Source organism: Rhinichthys klamathensis, unplaced genomic scaffold (assembly GCF_029890125.1).
Source record: "Rhinichthys klamathensis goyatoka isolate OS25496 unplaced genomic scaffold, OSU_Roscu_1.1 h1tg000035l_1, whole genome shotgun sequence".
NCBI lineage: Eukaryota > Metazoa > Chordata > Actinopteri > Cypriniformes > Leuciscidae > Rhinichthys > Rhinichthys klamathensis.
Genome location: NW_026606583.1, coordinates 2,905,001 through 2,924,710, shown reverse-complemented (window position 1 = coordinate 2,924,710; position 19,710 = coordinate 2,905,001). Strand labels below are relative to the sequence as shown.

The 19,710-nt window shown below is 35.9% G+C and overlaps 1 protein-coding gene across 1 annotated transcript in view; it reads left to right on the top strand.

Annotated features, from left to right (window-relative positions):
* Nucleotides 1–206: 206 nt before the first annotated feature.
* The window catches only part of arid5b (AT-rich interaction domain 5B), a 119,704-nt gene continuing 100,200 nt past the window's right edge, over nt 207–19,710 (top strand). Inside the window, exons 1-3 of the mRNA XM_056245875.1 lie at nt 207–314; nt 563–817; nt 14,924–15,158. Of these exons, the coding sequence (XP_056101850.1) occupies nt 294–314; nt 563–817; nt 14,924–15,158 (511 nt within the window). The 5' untranslated portion in view covers nt 207–293. The remainder of the gene's footprint in view (nt 315–562; nt 818–14,923; nt 15,159–19,710) is intronic.

The following is a 19,710-nucleotide window of genomic DNA, read 5'->3' as shown; positions in this document are numbered from 1 at the left end:
CTGAGAGACCGCACATGCACGTGCCTCCATTCGCATTCACGAATTTAATATGAACACGCGGTGGCAAAAAATGTACCAAAATGACCGTAAGTGAAATAATATAGGCTGAAAAAATATTAGACATCAATTGCGGACATTTTATCTGAGTCAATTTTGCAGTGTGTCGGTTTCATATTGAAGGTCGTCGCGCTGATGCGCGCTTTGATATTTTGCCCTTCCAGGACCTTCGGTGATCCATTCAAGCCAACAAGTTTGGAGAGAATGTTTGAGTTTAATCAATTCAGAGCGACGAGATGGAGCCCAACTCACTCCTGGTAATATCATCCACTCCGCTTTCATTTCAGCGTCTAATGAATTTATTGCGCGCACGCATCTAATCGTATGCTATGATAAGGAATCAATGGAAGAAACTTTACGACAAAAGTTCATATTTTATTAATTCATATTTATATAGAATGTGATTTATCATGTGATCAGCTGGAATGCTTTGCTCGCCTCTGATCCCGTGTTATATAAAATGTTGCTGAATATAAATATGGCATGTCTATTTGTGTTTCCGCAGTGGGTAGGCTCACCTTGTGGTTTGCACGGACCTTACATTTTCTACAAGGCGTTTAGATTTCACCTTGAAGGCAAAGCGAGAATTTTGTCCCTGGGTGATTTTTTCCTGGTCAGATGTAAAGCAGGGGACCCCATCTGCATAGCAGAACTACAGCTCTTATGGGAGGAAAGGACAACCAAGCAACTTCTATCAAGCTCCAAACTTTATTTTCTCCCAGAAGATACTCCCCAGGGCAGAAATGTCACTCACGGAGAGGTAATTTATGGCACATTTATTTAGCTTTTGCTGCTCTCTATGAAGGGCTCCGTCCCTTCGCGATGTGTTTATTGTGGTCGGGATGAAATATGAGCCGTGTGTGGATTTGCATCGCATCTATTCCGCTGTCTGATCACAAGACATCTAATGCATCGCGTTTAATAATAGACACGCAGTCATAGTGGATCCTTGTGTTCATTTCGCCTCGGCTCATTTGCATACGAGCGTTTAGCGCATGCATTTCAAACAGCGTGTGATGATGAGAATGATGCCATTGTGTGAAGTTGTCACATCAGTGTTTGCTTGTTTCATCTGATACAGGGCTACAATAGTGCGGAAACTGAGAATGGCAAAGACGACTGAAGCGCCTCGTTGTGGCGTTGCGATGTTGCGATCTGCTGATTGTTGATAAATAGTGTTGCTTCTGATGAGACGCGTAGATCAAGGCAAATAATCAGAAATAAATAAATAAATACATCGATGTAAAGTATACTGTTGCTGATCGTCGCCAATGATATGTGGGTTATGCTGTATAATATCTCAGGCAGATGTTTTAAACGTGCGATGTGAACTAATATCAATGAATTGATTAATAACGCACGCTGATCAAGCAGCCGCTATGCCTTAAAGCGAGCGAGTGACATTTATGAAGGTTATTATGTCAAAGTGCTGCAGCCTCATTTCACATTACATATTAGCTGAGATGTGTTTGCCCGAGGAAAAAAAAAAAAAACATTTCTGGGGATTTAACCCTTTGATGTACTGAAACATTGTTCTTTCACAATACTGTGTTTGTTTATGCTGCTGTGCATTTGCTTAAGTCAGGTTTAAATGCTAGTAACAATAACTAATTCATGTTATTGTGTTGTGGAGTTGCTTGTAATAACTTTGTAATAGATGATTATATTAATGTAATATATCATTTCGTGTGCAAATTATTCGTAATAATAACATGTGATATATCTGTAGGGTACACTGGGGAAAAGTAGGTACAACTGCATTTGTTAAGTCGTTTCTACCTGATCTGATCATTAAAGATGAGTTTTGTTTGCGCAAGCTAATGTAGTCAGGTTGAGTCAGTCATTAATATTAAAGATTGTTAACTGATAACAATTGTTTTTATGTGTCCAGTGGCTAATATTCCAAACCAATTTGAATGGTTTTATTGAGATTACTTTTTAATACAAAGACAATTAAATAATTATTATAGTACAACAGTAAAATATATATTATTATGATTTTTTATTATTAACAATAATTATTATTAATGATTTTCACATTACATCTACCGAGAACCTTTTGATGCGCAAGAACAGATTTCATTGCTGTATATTAATAACTCTTTATGTATTTAGCTGATGAAGTTGATAGACTGCTTACACACACACAGAGACAGAGAGAGAGAGAGATATAGCTAATTACCATTTAATATAAGATAACTGATTACAATATAACTATACCAGATAACCCAAGTAGCAGATTGTAAATATTGGTGAAAAATATCAGTCAAACCAATCATCATTTTTTTTCTTATATATTATTTATTACTTTTATTGGATAGCCGATATATTTTTTTACTACATTTTTGTTAAAAGCAGTGTTTTTGAGAGTGTAAACACTGTAATGTAAAGCTTTCCCATCCATTGTGGTTTACCGATTGTGTTGCAATTGCTATTTTAACAAAGCAGCACAGCTGTGTTCTTGCATGGGTAATGTAACAATGTCTGTACCTGTTTTATCTTGCACTGCTCATGTAATCACCAATCCTGAATACAAAAAGAGATTCTGCTGTGTGTGAACCTCTACCGTTCTACTGTCCTTCCCCGTGGAGTGGAGGATCAAATAGCCTTTTCAAAATAATCAACAGGTTCTGTGTGAAGCCCTGTCGAAATGTCAAGGTTGCTTGGCTGAATTATTATCAATATTAGGTGGAAACAGAAACTGTTGCCGGGATCGACCTTGAAAACATGGTGTTTACACAATGTAACGAGGTGTTATTGAGGAAAAGCATTAGTCTTAATGCACTGTTTGTTCAGTTGATCAGAGTTCTGTCCTCTTTCCAACTTGCCACCGGCCTCCCTCCCTTCCCCCACTCGGCAGCAATGCCAATTATTTGCTTTTCAAATTTATTACGCATTCATGACTGCTGATCTTGAAACGGCCTGGGAGCCAAGGACAATGCTCCACTCTTAGGTACACATTACAGTTTTGAGAATACGGTGCATTCGCTTTTAGTCAATTTTGGGAACGATAACTAGTTTTAGAAGTGATATGCTTATTGTTAACACACATTCTTAGAAGAAAATGTTCCGTTCTATATAAAACCTTAAAGCGCTTCAAGCTTTTAAGGGTTCTAATCATGGGATCATTTTGTGGATTTAGTTTTAATTAATTAAAGGCAGGGTGTGCAATTTCAGAGACTAGCAATAGCAAGCTAGCTTTAAAAAGTAAAGATCCCACCCTCCCTCCAGAGCGTCTCCAAAGCCACGCCTCCTTCAAAACACATGAACACGTACAGACAGAGCAGAGTCTGCAAAGCGTCGCGAGAAAAGCCGTTAAATTACCTCATGTCTCAAAAACGTCACAATAATAATAAATGTAAAAAAAACGTAGAGACCTCGGAATGCTGCATTGGTGTTGCCATAGAATTGCTTAATTCGGAGTCCGAGGACGTGTACAGTTTGATGTGTGATGTCTGCGCGAGCAGGGTGTGTGACAGACAGGTAGGACATCCTATCATTGCATTCGGATCGAATACAATGATTGGACGAACTTTTTTTGATCCTGAGACATCCACAAGATATATGATTTTTTTTTTTATTTAGACCACGTCTATTATTGATTGCTATCAGGATTTAAAGAGAGTTTCAAGCAGTATAATAAATAGTGTTTATGAAACACATTGCCTACCCTAGCTTTAATTTTGTTTTATTTCATTTTTAATTTTGATTAAATTTTATGAATTAAACAGCTTGTAAACATACTTTATCGGCAGAAAAACCAAAAAAAAAAAAAAAACCTGTTAAACACGAAAGTATTATGCAATCATTTAAAGGTGCATTGTGTAATATTTAGGAGGATCTGTTGACAGAAATGCAATATCATATACATAACTATGTTTTCAATGGTGTAAAGACCTTACATAATGAACCGTTATGTTTTTATTAGAATGAGCCATTTACATACACCGCGGGTCCACTTACATTGAAATGCGCCGACATGTTTCTACAGTAGCCCTAAACGGACATTTCGTCACTATGTTGTTCTTCGTGCAAAGAAGCCATCTAAAGTCAGCGATTAAAACAGACACAATGATGAACAAGTAACAATAATATTCGCAATAACATGTCGTTTTACTGAATAATCAAATAAACCTAATTTCTAAATTTATCTTTGTAAAACCTCAATGGTTAACTGGCTACTCTCTGCTGTCTCAGACGACGACATCTTTTCCTGTCGGCCACCGTAACTTCTGTTGGATGCAATTCACAACCTCACCACTAGATGCCGCTAAAAATCACACAGTGCGCTTTTAAGACATTTCTCCTTATTTTGAACCTTTTTGGCTTAAAGCGTTCATAAAGCATAAAGAACCCTAGGGTTCTGTATTGAACCCCATTGAGCCTTTTTTCTAAGAGCGTACTACTAATCAGACAATATTAACAGAAGTATGTCAGTTCCAAAATATACCCTCAGCTTGTTTAGAACAGTGTTCATTTTCTGTTTTCAGTGCATTATAGCTAGGGATAATGTTGTGTAAAAGTGTTCATTGAAATTCTGCAATGTTGTGCGTATAATATTGAGTATGGATGGAGTGTACTTGTTTTACACATGTCCTAACAAGTATTGTGTGAAAAACTGAAGAATGTTCGCCACTCTTTTTGTGCATTCCCAGTGTAGTTGCTAAATGAGACATGGTGAATTTAAATAACAATGTGATTAAGTGTCAGCCAAAGCACCTGCAGTAATGTGAGCTTCACAACTCGGCAGCCTCAGATGCACTCAGCAGATTGTCCAATTAAATTACATTTGCATTTGCAGCGAATAACCCTAGTGACCGCTGATAAAGTTAATCAGCTATCATAGAAACTGCCATGCATTTGCAGAGGCTTGCACTATGCTGTTAATAGTATAATAACAGACATGTTTCCTATTTACGAGAAGAGAGTCAGTGGATGGGGTTATGACCCAGAAACGGGTCACAGATTGGTTCTTAAGGGTCACAAAGAGCATGCAGAAAAACTGTGCTAAATGCAAATAATTGTGCAACTTAGAATTGAATCGTGGATAAGTAGGGTAGAACAACTTTCAAATGTCAGAGGAAATGCAGTGTTTTATGCAAATTTTAAATACTAGCCAAATTAGATAGATGCTGAGGTTGCATCCACGGAAGCTACAAAAAGAAAATATGACCCAGACTACATTGGTGTGTTATTATTGGTTAGTTTGATATTATTACATTTATGAATTTAATTATACATTATTAACTTTATATATATATATATATATATTTATATATATATAAATAATTGAATAATAATAATAAAATATATAATAAAATAATTTTAATTACAATGTATTTTTATATATAATATAACATATATATATATATATATATATATATATATATATATATATATATAATTTGGAAAATGTTAAATTATATTAAATTATGAAATTGATTAATTATATATTTTATTTATTCATCAAATATTTAATTGTAAATTTTTATATAGGCCCATATAAAATTTATATTATATATATATATATATATACATTTATGTATGTATTTTTATTATATATTATTATTATTATTATTATTATTATTATAACAAAAATACGCTACTTTTATATTGCATACCTGAAAGAAAAACAAACTACATTGGGTGTGTGCTGTTACTTTGTTTATTTGTTTATTGTTTTTAATTATAATTATTATAATCATTGTATTGTGTAATTATAATATTATAACACTTATTATAATTATTATAATAAATTACAATAATTAAAACAGCACTGTAAGAACAAAATTCTTTCATATATATATATATATATATATAATAAAAAATAAATATATAAATAAATAAATATATATATATATATATATATATTAATACAAATTATCAATATTTTATTAATAAATGTAAATCTTTTTTCATTTCAGTCTGAAATTTATGTACGCTAAACGATATGGCACTGTGTTGGACCGCTGCTTGATGTTTATTGTAAAGCCTGAAGCGAATTGGACAGCCACTGATCTGAGCTCGTCTGAATCTATACTGTTTGAACATTTGATCAGCATTCTGTCTTATTTGAACGCTCAACTGCAAAGACTCTGCAATGTGCTAATGTTTAGCGCGCATGTATGCAAACAGGAAGGTATGCGAGTACAGTTGTGTGATAAAAACAGGGCCACTCTGCTGTTGCCTTTTTGTTTCTACACCCATGTGATGTAATTTCCCTTCTGGCTGGGGTTAGTCATTCATTAGAAAGGATAGCAGTGGCTGAAACAGCAACAGGCCTGCAGTGATCTCTTTCTGGCAGCCGGCCGATAAAACTTAACACTTAGAGTTTGTGCCTAGAGAGGGCAACATAACACTCCTGTGAAGACGTGCAGTTTTTTTATTTTTTTGAATCGAACCCTCCTGGGCCAACACATTCTTATAGGCGTACAGTCTCACTGTACTCTCTCTCTAGCACTGGCGTTCTGCTCGGCTTCACACGGATTGTTTGTTTCTAATTATATTTCCTCTTTCATCTTGTTTAATCTATCCTAAAGCGTTCAACTTTTTTCTTCTTCTCGGAAATAAGATACCGAACTACTCCCTAGCTCAGACAATATTTCATCTGTGACTGTATTTCACAGAAAATATGTGTCATTTTAAAGGGAGGAATTGTTTTGGCAACAGCCCGGCACTGCTCTCACAGTTTTTCAAGGTTTATTGGACCCAGTTGTTCTAGTGTCCCTTAGCTCGTAATATCATTGTTTTAGTGTGTGTGTGAGAGAGAGAGAGAGAGAGAGAGAGAGAGAGAGAGAGAGATAGAGAGAGAGAGAGAGAGAGAGAGAGAGAGAGAGAGAGAGAGAGAGAGAGAGAGAGAGAGAGAGAGAGAGAGAGAGAGAGAGAGAGAGAGAGAGAGAGAGAGAGAGAGACAGAGAGAGAGAGAGAGGGGTTTTTAACGCTGTGTCGACAGACTCCGCACTGGCAATACTCTTGAATAGCATTTATGTGACATAAGAGCAGAACTAATGGGGTTGGTGGTTTATAAATAGATTCCATATCAGATTCCAGCAAGCACTGTGCACTTTGTCTAACAGGCATAGTTTACATATCCATACGAAACCTCCAGTGCTGTGCATTTATAGACCATGTGTAAGGAAAGATAATGGCTGCGTGTGCAAATCCGCTGGCAAATATCCTGTTTTTGAGTGCCAGTAACATCAAAGGATCCAGGGAAGGGCGCTAATGTCATATTAGTTGCTTCTTTCAGCTGTTATGTGAATTACAAACCTGGAGATTGGGAGTTGTGCAGGAAGCACGTGGCAGAGATCCAGACAAATCTCTGCTGCCTGGCATCAGTCCATGTTTGTGTTTGAATCCCTAAGACATATTTATAGTTCAAATGAAATCAGCACTCCTTTTGTAGGTAACATTCCGTAACATGTTATTTACTTTCCCGTGGCAGTTAGGGATGTGCTAAAGTACATATTTTCATAATTGACTGTGTGGTGACTAGTAGGCGGAGTTAAAGGGGTAGGAGATACATATCCCTTTTTTTATTACCGTATTCCCTCTGTTTTATGTTTATGCAGGTGAGTGTGACTTTATTTGTTGTGTGGAACATGCTCTGCTCGTCAAGTTTGGAATAATTACGATTTTTAAAATGTTTTCTGTATATATACAGTATGTTATTCTCACCAAGAATGCATTTTTTTAATCAAAAATACAGTAAAACTAATGCTGTGAAATAGCTAATTGTAATTTAAAATAACATGTTTAGACTGGAGTAATGGCTGCTGAAAATTTGGCTTTGCCATCACAGGAATAAATGACATTTTAAAATGCATCAAACATAAATATATAAATATAAAGCAGGTCTTTTAAATTTTAATAATACTATTTCACAAATATGTTTTACTGTATTTTTTATCAAATAAATGCAGCCTTGGTGAACATAACATACTTTTTATCTTAATTATTCCAAAGATTTGACCAGTTTCCCCACCAGCGTTTTTTTTTTTAAATTTGCCAGCCAACGCCATCATTTTCACAAGTTTCATGGCCCCCAGAATATTTAGTTGTATGAATATCTGAACATGCAATGTCAAAAGAAAGAACAGATGAAAAATGAAAATTCTGTCATCATTTACTCACCCTCAAGTTGTTGCAAACCTGTATGAGTTTCTTTCTTCTGCTGAACACAAAGGAAGATATTTTGAAGAACGATTGGAACTTTGGCACCATTGACTTCCATAGTAGAAAAAAAAAATACTATGGAAGTCAATGGTGCCAAACAACTGTTTGGTTCCAATCGTTCTTCAAAATATCTTGCTTTGTGTTCAGCAGAAGAAAGAAACTCATACAGGTTTGCAACAACTTGAGGGTGAGTAAATGATGACAGAATTTTCATTTTTGGGTGGAGTATCCCTTTAAAAAAAAAAAAACCCAGACAAACAAAAAAACTTTTTATTCTAGCTTCATGCATTCCTTTTTTTTTATCAACATTGAATATGGGTGTTTCATTAAAAAAAGCAACATTTCGAGTAAAAAGCTGAGAAAATCAAGTTTTTGTCGAAGACTATCTGGATCATATTCAGAATGATGATCAATACATAGATGGAGTAGATCGAGTCCATCAAAACCCCCAAAGCTTCACAGTCCTTTAGCTCGTCCTGGGTCGACATTTCATTCAGTAACATTGGGCAGTTTTGATTTATATGCTGTTTAATATTGATGATCATGTTATTTTACATATGCATCTGCTCACATATGCTATCGCTTGTTTCTGCTTCTTTTTCGCCTGTGTTTTGATCAGGAGATTCAGTGCTCTTTCAGAAGATGTGTCATAGCGCCCCCTACCGTATATAAAAGTTAAAACATGGAAAGCCGGAAAAATCCGCCAATGACGCAGAAAGAGTTAAAAGGAGAGATAATTAGCCGAATGTCCAAGCTGCTTTTTTCCTTAAGTTGCGGTCACATTTACCATTTCTCAGTGAATTTTTCTTAATAAGAAAATGGCCCAATCGTTCTTCAAAACATCTTCCTTTGTGTTCAGCAGAAGAAAGAAACTCATATAGCCCTTTCACACAGCGCGTTGATCCCGGGAAATTGCCGGGAAATTGCCAGAACGCCTTCTGTGTGAACGCAAACATGACCCGGGATTGATGCCGGGATCGATGCCGGGTTGGGGACCTAGTAACATTGCCGGGATCAGTCCCGGAACGCGCGCTGTGTGAACAAAAGCCGTAACCAATGCCGTGTCGTAGACGCTGAAGTGAAGTGAAAGCAGGCTAGTGAAACGGTACGTAATGCGCTAGTTTATGATCGAATCAGAGAAAAAAATGCCAACATTTTTTGGCATTTTTTTGGCATTGGTTTCTCCAGAGAGAAATCGCAGCTCATAAGCAAACTATACACGCTGCTGAGACATTACATGTCACATCGATGTCACGTGTCTTTACGGGATTTTTACGGGTTGTGTGTGAACGCTCCCTCCCGGAAAATCACTGCAGTGTGAATGAACCAAAATCAAACGAACTTTATCTGTCGCTTTATCTGTGTATTTTCCAGAATCTCTGTGTGAAAGGGTCTATACAGGTTCGCAACAACTTAAGGGGGGGGGGGGGGGGGGGGATAAATGTTGACAGAATTTTCATTTTTGGGTGGAGTATCCCTTTAAAAATAAAAAAAAATTATGAAAAGGATGAATGATTAAAAAAAAATAATCATTTAGTCAAAATGATAAAAATTTTTTTGCCATTTTATCTACTCCAATTCGGCATAGGTTACCTTGATATTTTTGGTCCGATTTTCTCATTGGTCTGAACAAAAACTATGGAGAAGTTGAATGAAAATGTAAATCCATTCTCTGACAGTAGATGGCGCTTATGGAACAGCAGAAGTAGAGCTGTTTCCATGGTAACCTCTGTAAACAAAGCAGCTGAGCTTATAAAACACTACTTTATAAGGTATTACACACACCGAGGGAATATGAAAAGCAAATGCCATTTAAACTTTTCTGAAGGCGGGTTTCCCCCTTATAGAATTAATTAATTCATAAGTTCTTTAAAAGTGTTTACAGAATTTTTATCATGGTTTTTCGCCAAAACCGGTAACCGTTTCAGTCCCAGTGAGAGTGAAAGATTTCCCTACGCAGATTTCTTAGTGGATCTTTTTGCTCTCGTAGTTTTTCCAATATGTTGCTAATGTGGCCGGGGATAATCTTTGTCACCATTCACTTTCCCTATTCATTTTGTATTATGCATACTAAGTAACTTTGGATTATGCATAATAAGTAACATTAATTGCTCATGGTGGGTTATTGGAATTGTCTTGAAATGTATTGTACTGTAGAATACGGTAGATTCGGAGACTTTACCGTGCTGGCAGTGTAACGGTGTGCTAAAGCACAACATACTTCACAAAGCCTCTTTTCGTCTCTGAATTTATTCCCTTCAAAGAACCGCTGCCAAAAATATTAAGTATAGGGAAAAAGAAATTGAGCTAAAATACTCCACCTTGGTTGATAAACGACTAGTCATTTTAGGCACTAAATCTGAATAACGGCACTCGTTTGTTAAAACATGATTATTTGAACTTTTTTAACCCCCGAAGTGCGCTTGACATTGATATTTCTTGTTTTCTTAAACCTTCATCTGAGCATTATGAGCAAACATTTGCATTGTCTTTCAAAGCTCTCGCGTTTCATGACAAATGGGTTTAATTTTGTAAGACGGTGTCATCATATTTCAGTTCGGCCCATTCTGAAGCAGCGCTGCTCTTCCACGTCCAATCAGCGCGCCGCTCGACACATTCAAACAAGCGGCTTTTGTTGGCGTGTCGTGAAAGGAACTGAATTAGATTCAGCAGAGATTTCAGTTGCACATCTGCAAGTTATTTCTGAATCAGTTCATGCCTCTTTGACAGCGACTGTGCTAATTGCACCAGGATGGAGCCACGGGTCTCGTCTTCAGTCTAAATGTGCAAAGCAGACGTTTTTATGCAACACTGGAGTTTTGAGATGAGAAGATAAACAGTGACAACTTGTGTCTAAACTTGGATGCCAGTGATGTTGTTAGGTTAAGGATTAACGTCTGTAAAAGTTTACCTAAAGGGAGAAATCAAATAATTTGCCAGCCGAGTCTGGTTTATTGACTCTACAAATAAAGAAAGTTATCAAATGAGATAAAGTAGCTTTCATTTGTAACAGATTTATTTCACTAGACTATCCATAGGCCTTAGCATATGGTAATATAGAAGCAGTTTGAATTGAATTTACAGAGAAAATAGCTTTATTGTGATTTATATTATTTTACCATGATATAAAATTGTGTTCATATAGGATAAAGTCAAGTGTGCTTCAATTGTGATAGGAATATTAGTAAATGTTAACTAATTAAGCATTATCTATCTATCTATCTATCTATCTATCTATCTATCTATCTATCTATCTATCTATCTATCTATCTATCTATCTATCTATCTATCTGTCTGTCTGTCTGTCTGTCTGTCTGTCTGTCTGTCTCTATCTATCTATCTATCTGTCTGTCTGTCTGTCTGTCTGTCTCTATCTATCTATCTATCTATCTATCTATCTATCTATCTATCTATCTATCTATCTATCTATCTATCTATCTATCTATCTATCTATCTATCTATCTATCTATCTATCTATCTATCTATCTATCTATCTATCTATCTATCTATCTTAGTTAAAGTGAAAAGTATAATAGTTAAAAAAAAGTCACATTTTTCTGTGCTGTATCGCCCAGTTCTAGTTTGAGCTGAGAGTGAATTAATTATTCAATCTGAATACTTGATTTAACTTTTAACTAGACTTAAAAAGACTTCCTAAGGATCTGCACGGCCCTTTTTTCGCGTTAGCTGGTCAATAATTAAATGGACATGCAAGCAGGTGTACAAATCTGCGGTGACCTGGGGAATTCTTGAGCTGACCCCTGAACCAACCGAGTGAGACGGGCTCAGCGTGACTCTGGTCGAGGGCCTTCGCCGTCTACACCCCTAAGCTCTGCTTCTTAAAGACTCTTAAAGTGTAATGAAAAGGAGGCGAGCGTATTTCCAAATGCAATGCAAGGAAACCTGTTAAAGGCTTTGATTGATTTTACTCTTAACATCACTTAATAAGAAGGTAAATGCAATCTGTTCATCTTTTTATTGTTTTATTTGTTTCCTCCTAAATTAATTTACACAATGAAGCAATATTTCGATCAAAGCAGCAGGGCGCAGTCAGAGCTTCAAAGCGGCGGAGCAGGGCACATGATCTTATAGTAAAGTTTTGCTGTGTCGCCATCAGGATTAACAGTGTTTGACCCACTTAGTTTTATAGGCGCGTGAAAACAAATGCCTCTGCGCTCAGATGGTCATTATGAAGAGGCTAGATTCATTTTTCTGCTACAAACATTTGGAGGTGTGCAATCTTGAGGGCCGCATGTTTTCCATTTACACCCGTAGTGGTTGAAGAAAAGGTCATTTAAACTTAAACTAGTGGTTCTCATAGTTTGCTTCAGGACCCTGATTTTAAATTGAAGTTGCAGTCTAACACAGCACCAAAAAAAAAAAAAAACTAAAATTACACCAAACACCAAAATTAGTAAACAAAAGACAGAGTACTCTTGACATTTCAATATTTTATTTTATTTTACATTTCAATATTTTATTTTATTTTATTTTATGTTATATGTTTTATTTTATTTATTTATTTATTTTATTTTATATTTTATTTATTTTTTATTTTATTTTATTATTTATAACATCCTTACTATGCACAATTTTATAGTTAGTTGCATTTTATTGTGTAGATTTAGTATGGTTTTTTTTTCCCTTGGTATGTTTACCGGTACCCTTCTTGCTTTTCCATTTTTTGGATCACAACCAGTTGAGATCAACTGGTTTTAACTGCAATATTCATTGCAGTGGAATGGTATGTAAACCTAGAGGAATGCATGAATGCCCTGTTGCAAAGAAATCTCAGATAACGCGTTCATATCCTTCCATTAGCTTCTTTTATTAAGGCCAAACCCCCTTCTTGGTAACTTTATAAACCTTTTCATATGTTACGGTTAAGTAAAGTTCCATTTTCGTCCCATTACGCTGTCTGTGCGAGAGATAAATTGTTTGCCTGACAGCATGACAATGGGACCTATTCTTTGGAACCAAGAAAAAAAAAATCTGAAACCTAAAAAGAAACAGCCCTACTTAAAGAGGACGTAATTAGACATGGTCTGTTCGGCAGAAAGTTGTTGCTGCCTGCAGATCCGGCAGATATGAACTATATTCCAGTGTCGCAGAGCAGGTATTCCCTCTGATCTATGCTCGCCTTTATTGGGTCAAGCTTGGGGAAACGAAGCCAAACAATGCGAAGGAAGCATTCAGTGAATTTTCTCAGCATGTTGTACGGTCAGTCAGAAGTGCATGATCCAGGGCTCTGCCAAATACAAATGCATCTGTTCCCCAGATTCCCTGTATAACTGGGTCTGTTCTGTTATCCCATGCCAGGTCGCAAGCAAAGCTCTTGCTTCACTTTTATAAGCGAATAATGCAAGCAAGTCTGCTTGGCAAAGAAATCGTAATGCTTTTGTGTTGTGACGCATTAAAAATGGAATTGCAGTCCAAATTACAACATTTCGAATTGCAACTTGCGCAAGATGTATATTTGAAGGAAGAACTGGTTAGGGCTGTGCTTTTTTTCTTGTGTCCTAGGCTGTGCACACTGATCCCGATTTTTCAAATCCAATCTTTATGACTGTACACAGGGTTGTCAATTTCAGTAGTCGGTACCAATACCAGTAAAATTTTGCGGTTCTGAGAACCAAACCAGAGAAAAACTGTTGGACTAAATGAAAAATTGTATCCCGTTTTTAACAAGACTTTTCAAAGAAGTCTCTTATGTTCACCAGGGCTGCATTTATTTGATCAAACACACAGTAAAACAGTAATATTTTTTAGTCTTATATTATATTTATAATTATATTGTTATTTAGTTTATTTTATATACTCTTTTAATATATTGTAAAAGGTCATTTATTCCTGTGATGGCAAAGCTTTTTCAGTCATGACCCTTCAGAAATCATTCTAATATGATGATTTGGCACTCAAATCATCTTTTTTATCTGTTATTATTGATGCTCAATTATATAATAATAACAATATTAGTGTTGAAAATAGTTTTGCTGCTTAATATTATTGTGGAAAACGTAATACGTTTTTTTTAAAAAGATTTTTCTTAAAGAATAGAAAGTTCAAATGATCATTTAGCCTATTTGTTTTAAATGGAAGTCTTTTGTAACATTGTAAATGCATTTAATGTCACTTTTGATTAATTTAATATATCCTTGCTGAATAAAAGCATTCATTTCTTTTAAAAAAACTCACTTGCCCCAAACTTTTGAATGGTAGTGTATCACGGTTTTAAACAAAAATATTAAGCAGCAAAAACATTGGTAATAATAAGAAATGTTTCTTGAGCACCAAATTAGCATATGAGAATGATTTCTGAAGACTCATCAGATCATGTGACTGAAGACTGGAGTAAAGATGCTGAATAAGGAATAAGTTACACTTTAAAATATATTTAAGTAGAAAGTTAGGGTGCAAATATCATGAATCATGAATTGATACATTTGACATTTTGGGGGAAACCACAAGGTCAAATGATCAGATATTTTAAGAGACTATAAGCTTGACACACAGTAATGAGGTTCCTTTCAATATGATATGTTTTATTTCCCACCCCTTTTTTTATATTGGTATATTGGTTGTTTAGGCCACAATTTGGTTTTCATTTGATTAGGAATTTAAGCATGTTTTGCCTTTCACACACTTTCATCACACCTGTGTCCTTCCTCATTTTGCATTTGTTTCTTGACAGGATGAAGTTATCGCCGTCTCAGAAAAAGTCATTGTGAAGTTGGAGGATCTGGTGAAATGGACCGTCGCGGATTTGTGGAGTTGGAAGAAGGGTCTGCGGGCCGTACCCCTGAAACCCACCGTGCTGAAGGAGCTCGGCAAGAACGGCCAGAGAGAAGCGCTGCACAGATACAGAGAGTCCACGCTCAACAGCGGCCTCAACTTCAAGGACGTCCTCAAAGAGAAGGCTGAACTCGGTATACACACCGCACAGTTCACATACATGAGACGTACCGGTTAGTGGTTCTGGTGTTTCTGATCAGTGATTCTGGTTCCATAGGCTTAATGTTTTTAATTATGGCTGGTTTCTTTATTGCAATCTTTTCCTCTTGAAAGAACACGCGGAGAGAGATTGGCGTACATCTAAAGACCTGCTGTGAACGTTTAATTGCACAAATCTCAAACTCTCATTCAAGATTGTAATAAAGAAATTTTATGTTTTTGTGAGAAGTCTTTTATGTTCACCAAGGCTGCATTTATTTGATTAGTAAAACCAATAATATTGTGAAATATTATTACAGTTTAAAAGAAAGGTTTTCTATTTAAATATATTTTATAATGAAATTTATTCCTGCGACGGTAATTCTGAATTTTCAGCATCATTACTCCAGTCTTCAGTGTCACATGATCCTTCAGAAATCATTATAATATGTTGATTTGGTGCTCAAGAAACATTTCTTTTTATTATCAATGTTTTTTTGTGGAAACTGTGATACTCTATCATTCAAAAAATATATTTTTACTCAGCAAGGACACATTATATTGATCAAAAGTGACAGTAAATAAAAAAATATTAACCAGCAAAAACTGTTCAACACTGATAATAAGCACCATTATTAATAATTGATAATTGATTTTCAATGGAATAAATGCAAGCTTGAAGAGCATAAAAGACTTCTTTCAAAAACATCCAAAAAGTGTACGTGTTCAAGTAACATTTGAGAAAATAACGTGTTGTTTGTCGTGACTAACTGCCTGCAGGCTTTGATAATAACACGGCTTGAATGTTTCTTTTAATGAGCGTCAAACCTATTTTTTTTACAGTGAGTAGAAACTTAAGCGATTGTACAAGACACAACAAGAAAGTGTTTGAGAATGACACTTGTTTAAACAGGCAGGGTGTCGTCCCTGTATTCATCTCCCTCTGTGCTTTTTCCTTCTCTCCTTGTTTGTGTCTCTCATTAACTGGGAACAATATGGTGTATAAATGCTCATTAATGTGCAGACGGATCACACCCAGCGTGATTACGCTTCCTGTGTGATTGCTCAGAAGGATCTGATTTATCAAAGCATTATACGTTTCATTTCAGCTCAATTTTGTCAATCAAAAACCCTTATAAAAACAAAACATTTGCTCATTTTTTTTATACTTTATGTATTATAAACAGAAATGATTGTGTGTGTGATTGATAGCTTAACAAAACGGGGTCAAACTCCATTTTGTGTTATGAAGGAGATACAATAAAAAATAGCACATGTTTCTTTTATTAGCTGTTGACAGTGATATCACATGATTGTTATATTCACAACCTTTGTAATCCAAGAGTTCCTTACTAGTGTGTGTGTGTATAATTGTGTGCCATATAAATATGTCATTTTTGGTTTTGGCTTGGTGATTCACAGTGGTTTTGCTGGCGATTTAAAATTCAGCCACACTGTGAATATCATAAAGATTTGAATGCATTTTTTATTAAGTGTTATTAGACTCATTTTTTTTTTTTTTTTTTTTGTTCAGTGTTAATTAAGAAAATAGCTTGATGTGAAACAGGAGAGTTGGGCAGGACATACAGTATTTAAGGACTTGTGCCTTTTAAATAGCCAATAGGCTTTAGTTTAATTTAAGTTGTAAACATGTGTTCTCATTCTAGAGGGTATTTGATTGGACAAACATTTGGTTACGCCCCTGAGTGCAGGACGAGTCATCAATATTTTTGGTGTGTTTTCCCAGAAGAGAAAAACGTTTTTTTTTGTTTTCTATTGCAGTTTATTCCGTCATTGTTGAGGAGTACGATTTTAACACACAGTTTTTAGCTTTAAAGCTAACAGACAAAAAGCCACAGTTATTAGTTATGTGATTAGTTATTTGTTTGTCATTATTCAAAAATCTTCACTAAAGTGTCATTTTACTTACTTTTATTAAGAAGGTTTCAGTAAACAATGTAGGTGTTGGTTATAGTTATTACAATAGTATTATTATATTGGTCAATATATACGGAAAGCAGTCAGAAAGGCCAACCAGGGATTTCCACGATTCTGCAGACTCTGTCTTTATATCCGGCAGAATCATCATATTGCAGAATCCTGAAAAATCCATTTTCAGTGCATAACATTTGAATCAGTTCTCAAGCAGGTTAAAAGCCATTGAAGGGCTAAATATACATATCACCCCCTTCAATGTGGTGTATATAATAATTATGCAGCACTAGTGGATGGATCTTTTTTACTTTGCCAGTTACTGGAATTTGCATACTGCTTTGTTTGGAAGCGTGGAGGCAAACGTGCTCTCAAGTGGGCTGATGTATGAGGTTCCTATGAGATAGAAGAATCAATAATGGATGCTTTGTCACTGTTGCTTATGTGCAGGCTACAGCTGTGAATGACAATCAATAGCTGCACAAAAAGATCTGTGATTTATTCGCTGTCAGTCCTGCAGCCTTATTATTTCTTTCTGTATTGTGAGCGTGCGCATTTTTGTAATGTTAATAAGTTGCTTTTTAATGAGTAGATATGAGAGTGTTTGTGTTGTCAGGATGCTAAATGGATTTACTCAAGAGTACCTCGAGATCCACTTGGTAAGGGGAATATTCTGGCACAGGACTACTTTGGAAACAGCAGCTTTTTCAGTATCAGACTTACTCTGTCAGTTTTTGTTGTCATTAGGGTGTTCACACTTTGATTAAAACAAACTCTGGTGTGATTGCTCTGTTAGTGTGGTTCATTTGAATAAGTGTGAACGCTGCAATCTGAACCCTGATGCGCACCAAACAAGCGGAGCGAGACCGCTGAAAAGATGGGTCTCGGTCCGGTTTCAAACTAACTCTGGTCCGGTTGGAGTGTAATATGAACGCAGCACAGACCAAAGACATGTAAACGAACCAAAAACAGGACATGATGTCACAAGATGCAACCCTTAAACCCTTAAAAGGACAGAACGCTGAAGCATACCTTTTTTTTTCTCGTCATAGACGTGATGTTGCCATCACAGTTCTGCTACAGGCATCAGAACCGCGTCTCCTCGCAGCAGATTTTCGTTTGTGTGTGTGATGGAGGGATTCCTGCCGCTGTTTTGACTCCTTTGCACATTTTATAAGCTCTTGAGTTCTCATCTGGTCAAAAGTCCATCATATGTAGGCTATGCACATACAACGTGCGAATTTATCCCAGCACACAATGTTGTTTTGGATGTTCAGTAAGTTCCGTCACGAAATACACATAATAAAAGCCGACCAATCAGGTTGTGAACATATCCCTATGCCTTTAGGTTCGGTATCTTTAGGTTCGGTGTTAAAATGGCAATATGAACGCTAAGCGGACCAGGACTGGGGCTAAATGTTTTGTTTTTTTTGGTCCGGACCAAACGAACCAAGAGCGAACCTGAACACACCCTTACTCACTCTATTGTTCCAAACCCATATGAATTTCTTCCTTCCATGGAACACAAAAAGTGAAATTTGAAGACTGTACTGCCTATTCTTTTCCATGGAATCACAGTGAATAGGGACTGGAGCGTTCAAGCTTAAAAAAAGACACAAAAGCACCATAAAAGTTCTCCATATGACTTGTGCGCTATATTCAGTCTTTTGATGAAGTCATATAATAGCTTTGTGTGACAAACAGAAATTAAGCCATTATTCAGTTAATATCCTCCAATCTGTTATTTGTCACCATGAAATAAAATTAGCAATTCTTATTTTTTATGGTTGCTTGCAGGATTTATTGTAATTAAATTATCCGTGCACATAATTTTTTTTAATTGTTGTAGCAACATCTCTTTTGTTTTCTGATGATGTGTTTACTGGCATCAGGATGGGACAATCTGTCACTCACATCGACTATAGCAAATCAGAACGATCCAACCATTCAATTAATTCATGATGGGCAAAATAACGTCCCGCCATACGTACATTTTTTTTTTCTTGCTCGAGAAGCCGTGAAGAAAACATAACTTCTGTCTCATGCCGACTTTAAGCGCTTTGACGGATTTTAACTTGTGAATTGAATCAGACAAATCTTTTGAAGCTTCAGCCCCCTTTCATTGCAATCGCATGGAAAAAATGGGACATTCTGCAAAATTTCTCCTTTTGTATCCCACAGGTTTTAAAAAGCAAATTATCACAGAAATATCATTTTTGAGTGAACTATCCCATCAACTGACCTCGTCCATTATTAGTGAAAGCTGAAATACATTATCATAAATGATGGGGTCAGTATGGAAGCTTGTTTCCGCCACTTATAATATATATAATTATATATAATAATTGCGAATTTTTATCTCACAATTGCGAGATATGAAGTCAGAATTGTGAGAAATAAAGTCGCAATTGCGAGATATAAAGTCGCAATTCTGAGAAATAAAGTCGCAATTGCGAGAATATATCTCGCAATTCTGACTTTATATCACGCAATTGCGACTTTATATCACGCAATTCTGACTTTATATCACGCAATTCTGACTTTATATCACGCAATTCTGACTTTATATCACGCAATTCTGACTTTATATCTCGCAATTCTGACTTTATATCACGC